Here is a 6,000-nt window from a genome sequence, read left to right as displayed (position 1 = left end):
GAAACAGAATACATTATTCTGTTTATAGCATTCTGCTTTTAGTAATGGTATCTCCATTTACAGAGTACAGCAATCCTCGATTGCTGAAAATGTCAAATCCTAGAAAATGTAGCATTCCCATGCCTGATGTTAACTTCATTCTCCAACAGTTGTTGGCTGAAGATTCATTTGGTGGATTCGGTTTTTCTGAAATAGATGATTCTGATGTCAGTTCTGTTTAGAAATAACTCCAAGAACATTTTTTATATTTTATGTTCACATTGAAAATCAGTCAGATTTGCTTCAGCCTCAAGGTGTGTTTATGTAAAATTAAATGAGTGCTGACAGCGAGTCGCATTTTTTTTTTCTAAACAGGAAAAGGAAAAGGGTTAAAACATATCATTCCCAACCCCTTCAACTTCTCCCCATGGGAGAAATTCTGGTGCCTGGAAGTCCGGAGGAATTTCAGTCTCCACCCAAACCACCCCCAGCCCATCTGTGTGACACCTCTCTTGGCCAATCCCTGCTCTCCCACCTGCAGGGGGTCTGCGTAAGGGAAGCTTGCTTTGAAATTGGCAGGTGCAGAAGGTAAAAGAGGGGGTGTCATTCTGACCCATCTTGACTTTCCCCTTCCTTCCACTGAGTGGACACACAGGATTTCCCACCAGCTCTGTCTGTAGGTGCTGCTTTGTGCTGGTGAAAAACGCCACACATGAAATGTTCACAGCAGCGTTATTCACAGTGGCCAAAGGAAACAGCCAAATGTCACCAGCTGATGGCGGGATAAACTGTGGGCTAGCCATACAATGGAATATTATTCAGCCATGAAAAGGAATGAACACATGCTACGCTTGCTACAACATGGATGGACCTTGAGGACGTTTTGTTAAGTGAAATGAGGCAGTCACAAGAGACTACATATTGTGTGACCCCATCTACATGAACTATCCAGAACAGGCTAATCCATATAGTGACAGAAAGCAGATTGGTGTTTTCCAGGGGCTGGAGGGAGGGAGGAATGGGGAGTGACTGCTTAATGGGTAGAGAGTTTTCTTTTGGGGTGACGAAACATTTTGGAACTAGATAGAGGTGAAATTTGCACAACATTGCGAATGGACTAAATGCCATTGAGAGAGTTAGTTTTACATTATGTGGGTTTCAACTCACTAAAAACGAATGCCACAGACCCTCTCCCCAGTCTGGGCAGCTGAGCCTCCTCACTCCACACCCACCCTCCTCTGCATCTTGCAGATAAGCCCTTCACCCTAATGGTCTGCAGGACTGAGAGAGACATGCCTTTTCTATACCTGTCATTGTAGGAGTTCCTGCGGGAACAGCTATGTTTCCTGAGCACTCAGGATGAGTCAGTCTAAGCGCTTCCCAGCTGTGTGACGTGGGCCGGATGATACTTACCCTGGCAGCCTTCAGCTTCCTCATCTACGTATGTTTACAGGGTTAGTGATGATGAAGTAAGATAATGCAGAGAGAGCTCTTTGGTAGTAGGCATATGAAAATTGCAATCATTTTTATATTCTAAGCCCCGGGGATTACTAGGACAAAAAAGAAAAAAAAAAAAAAACATGTTTTCTTATTTGATGCCACAGCTATAAGCCTCCTGTCTACCAGGGGGAGCCGTCTGCAGGAACCAATCATTAGTTCTCCCACTGGGGTCTGTTTTCTGAACTCTTTCTTCTGCTCCTCCACCCAGCTGTCCCCCAGTGGGGTTTTTGGAGAGATGTGGGAGCCAGCTCCACTTGATCCTGGCCCACAGCACTGTTAGGTACCCTGCTTGATGCTGTTTTAAACTCTAAACCAGGAGTCAGCAACCTTTTTTCTATAGAAGGCAAGAAAGTAAATATTTTATGCTTTGCAAACCATACTTTATTTACAAAAACAGGTTACAGGCCAGATCCATCCTGCTGTCTGTTTTTGTACAACCTTTGAGTTAAGAATGGTTTTTTACATTTTTATTTACTTTTATTGAAAAATTTTTTTAATTCAATAGAGGTAGGGTCTTACTATGTTGCCCAGGCTAGTCTCAAACTCCTGGTCTCAGGCTTTTATATTTTTTAATGGTTGGTTTGAAAAAAAAAAAAAAAGAATGTGGAACATGTGAAAATAAAATGAAATTTAAATTTCAGTGTCCAAAAAGAACGTTTTATTGGAATACAGCCAAGTTCATTCATTATGTATTATCTGTGGCTGCTTTTGAGCTGCAATGGAGAGTTGAGTAATTGTGGCAGAGAGGATTTCACCCACAATGCCTAAAATATTTATCATCTTGCTTTTTTTTTTTTTTTTCTTTTTTTGACAGAGTCTCTCACTCTGTCGTCCAGGTTGCTGTGCAGTGGCATGATCTCAGCTCACTGCAACCTCTGCCTCCTGGGTTCAAATGATTCTCCTGCCTCAGTCTCCCAAGTAGCTTGGATTATAGGCGCGTGCCACTACACCCTGCTAATTTTTTATTTTTTTGGTAGAGACAGGGTTTCACCATGTTGGCCAGGCTGGTCTCAAACTCCCGACCTCAAGTGATCCACCTGCCTTGGCCTCCCAAAGTGCTGGGATTACAGGTGTACTGTGCCTAGCCTATCATCATGCCTTTTAAGAAAAAATTTGCTAACCCTTGGTCTAAACAAGTCAGTGGTTAAAATCACTCATGAGCTCATGTTTGCTGAGTATCTGTATAGCTATTTTATGTGTATATATAGGAATCTTTTGTTTGCTCATCTGTAAAATGGGGATAAGAGTACCATCTCATGACATTGTGAGGACTGAATGACTCAGAACATGAAAAGCAGCTAGAAGAGTGCCTGGCATTATAAGCGCTCAAAAAATGTAAATTCTAATTATGCATAGACTTATTAATGTATAGACACAAATTCAAATAAATACAGAAAACAAAGACTCTTCCCTCCTCATTTATTTTGGAATGTGCTGGAAACAGCTTGAAACATCCCTTTAATAGCTTCCTGGCCTCACGAGTGTTGGATGACATGACAAATTCTCCTTCATAGAAGGTACAGGTGAACCAGAACTGGAGGGGCATTTGGGAACCTTCCTTCTTCAGAAAGTGTGACTGCATTAAGATGCATGTGGTTTTCAGTAGAACTGGCCCATGTTTCTTGGGAGTGAGGTGTCCAAACCACTATTCATCCATATTTCTTGAATGATTTGCTCCCTGCGCTCAATCCTTTCTGCAAGCTCTGCAGCTTCTATGGAACTGTAGACAGGATATGAAGTCCTACAGAACCCCGACAGTTCCCCTGGGAAATCAGACTCCGAGGAGTCCTCCTCTTCTTCACCCTCGCTGTCCTCCTCGGTCTTGTCACTTCCTGGCACCAGCTGCTCCCTCCCCAGCTGCAACTTGCGGAAGTCCTTGGCACAGGACTCTCTGATGACCAGGGCACACAATGTGAGGGCCAGGCCGATGCCGACACTGGACACGAACAGCAGGGCAGCTCTCTCCGGGTGGGCTGCAGGAGGAAGAGAACAGGTCAGGAGCTGGGAGGAGCTGGCAGACTCCACCAATGCCAAGTCCCACAGAAACAGATGTCTGCCCAAGCAGGGGGCTAATGAAGAATGCCAGTCCAGCGTCTTTGAGACTGTCTACACAAAAATAATAATATATCCCCACTGACATTTTTTTTAAAAAAGGTTTTGAGTCTATGGAGTCAATATATGTATGTGTAGGAGAAAAACACACAGCAGGGGGGTCAGGAGCCAGACTCCTCTGAGTTCAAACTCAGGTCTGCCACTCACTAGCTGTGTGATTTGGGGCAAGTTTCATAACCTTTCTGTGCCTTAGTTTCTTCATCTGTAAAATGGGGCATATAGTATCTTCTACCACAGAGTTGTTACAGTGAAATGAGTTAATTCCTATAAAGCTCTTAGAATATTTACTGACACATAGTAAATGCTCAATAAAGTGTTGCTATTATTAGTAGTAGTAGAGGTAGCTCATGAAGAATTAATTTATGTATGAAGTATGTATGTGAACCTAAGTAATAATATAATAGATGTTAGCAAAACTTAATTCTATTCTTTTTCAGATTAAAAAGTAAATATAAATATACAGTCATCCGTTGGTATGTGTGGGGGACTGGTTCCAGAACCCCACCCCCACACTCCCAGGCTACCAAAATTCACAGACGTTTGGGTCACTTATATGAAATAGCACAGAATTTGCATAAAACCTAAGCACATTCTCCCCTATTCTTTAAATCACTTCTAGATTACTTGTAATAGCTAATGCAATGGAAATGCTAGGTAAGTAGTTGTTATCATGTGTTGTTTTGGGAATAATGACAGGGAAAAAAATCTGTACATTTTTGGTATAGATGCAACTATCTATTTTAAAAAGATATTTTCAATCTGAGGTTGGTTGAACCCACAGATGTGGAACCCATGGATACAGAAGGCCAACTGTAATATAAAAGACAAAAATATGCTGGGTGTCGTGGCTCACATCGGTAATCCCAACACTTGGGGAGGCCAAGGTGGGTGGATCGCTTGAGCTCAAGGGTTCAAGACCAGCTTGGGCAACATGGTGAAACCCCATGTCTATTTAAAAAAATACCAAAATATAGCTGGGCATGGTGGTGTGTGCTTGTAGTCCCAGCTACTAGGGAAGCTGAGGTGGGAGGATCGCTTGAGCCTGGGAGGTCAAGATTGCATCACTGTACTCCAGCCCAGGTAATAGTGTGAGACCCTGCCTCAAAGAAAAAAAAAAAGAAAGAAAGAAAAAAATCAAAATAAAACAATTAATATAAGTATGTATATCATTTATAAATATTAATAATATAGTAAGTATCATAATACTATATTGTTGTAAGGAATATACAGATAGAAGCCTGTATATTGTAAGTAATATGCAGATCGAAGCCTCATCTCTCCTGACTTCATTTTCATCTTCCTCCCCTTTGAATTCCCCTCCTTTCCTCCCCGTCCTGCAGCCCTCCTCTCCCCCGAAATCTTTGAGCCACTGTCCTCTCCAAACCCTCTCCTTCTGTGGTGCTGTTAGGGCTTTCAAGGTGGGCCGCAACTCAATTTCTCTGTCTTGGAAACATAAACTTTGAGCCCCACTGGCAGTGATGCTGCCGACCTCAAGGAGTGCTGAGTGTGAGGAAACGGAATCCCATCCATTTATAGTCTTTTCCAGCCACCCATGGTCAGGCCAGGGACAGATCTGGACAGAAACAATTCCATCCAGCTCAAGCCTCTGAGGTACAATGGTCATCCATGGCCCCCTCCCCTCCTCTCCCAGTGGTGGTGTCGTGGGAGGGGCCGGGTACCCAGGGCAGACAGAGTAGGGTGCAAGAAGTGGCTCTGCCACAGCAGAGCAATCAATTCCAGCAGTCGATTCCACCAGTGACTTGAGCAGCAAGTGAAGGAAGTCCAATGGGGACGTTTCAGGTTCCAAGAAGGGAACAAGTTGCCACAGCGGGTAACTATAGACTTGCTACTGTACCTCTTTTTTCATATTTTGAGGATGCTGTGTGGACTGAATTAAATTACCCATAATCCTTAGAACATGAGACATTCTCTTCATTGGTCAATACATAGCCCTACTTTATGTCTATGTAATGAATTACTTTTTAATACTGTAATTAGCACCAGTGCTATGAACGAGCACCTGTATAGCAATGAGGCCTTGACCACACCTGTGTCTAACCTGTGCTTTCCCCGTCCCCCAGCCTCCCCCTTAAGGTGACTACCACCTGAATTCCATGCTCCTTACTCCCCTGTTTCCTTTTTTATCTAGTTTTATTTTCCATCTCTATGTATTCCTAAAATTTTATTTAAAGGGTATATATTATAGTCAGTGTTGGAAACTTGGTGTGTTTTTTTTTAACTTAATATCATATCGCTGTATAATATTTCATTGTCTTGACTATAATGTAGTTTATTCATCCACTCTCCTGCTGGTGGGTTAGGAACTGTTTATTCACCTGCTCTCTTGCTGTTGCCAGGTTTCTGCTTTTGTGGATGATCATGAGCATTCTTGTAAATGTCCCTGGTCAA

General features: G+C 42.7%; 1 protein-coding gene across 7 annotated transcripts in view; it reads right to left on the bottom strand.

The window, feature by feature from the left end:
- Positions 1-2,881: 2,881 nt before the first annotated feature.
- Positions 2,882-6,000, bottom strand: part of EVA1C (eva-1 homolog C) — a 105,193-nt gene continuing 102,074 nt past the window's right edge. For 6 of the 7 annotated variants that reach the window (XM_030915734.1, XM_010358815.2, XM_030915733.1 and 3 more), the window contains one exon: positions 2,882-3,452. In XM_030915734.1, coding sequence (XP_030771594.1) covers positions 3,079-3,452 — 374 coding nt within the window. In that variant the 3' untranslated portion in view covers positions 2,882-3,078. The remainder of the gene's footprint in view (positions 3,453-6,000) is intronic. The other variant, XM_010358814.2, reaches the window with a different exon arrangement.

The sequence above is a fragment of the Rhinopithecus roxellana genome, chromosome 13, assembly GCF_007565055.1.
Source record: "Rhinopithecus roxellana isolate Shanxi Qingling chromosome 13, ASM756505v1, whole genome shotgun sequence".
Lineage (NCBI taxonomy): Eukaryota > Metazoa > Chordata > Mammalia > Primates > Cercopithecidae > Rhinopithecus > Rhinopithecus roxellana.
Note: the sequence above shows the minus strand (reverse complement) of the source record. Positions and strands in the feature narration are given on the sequence as shown.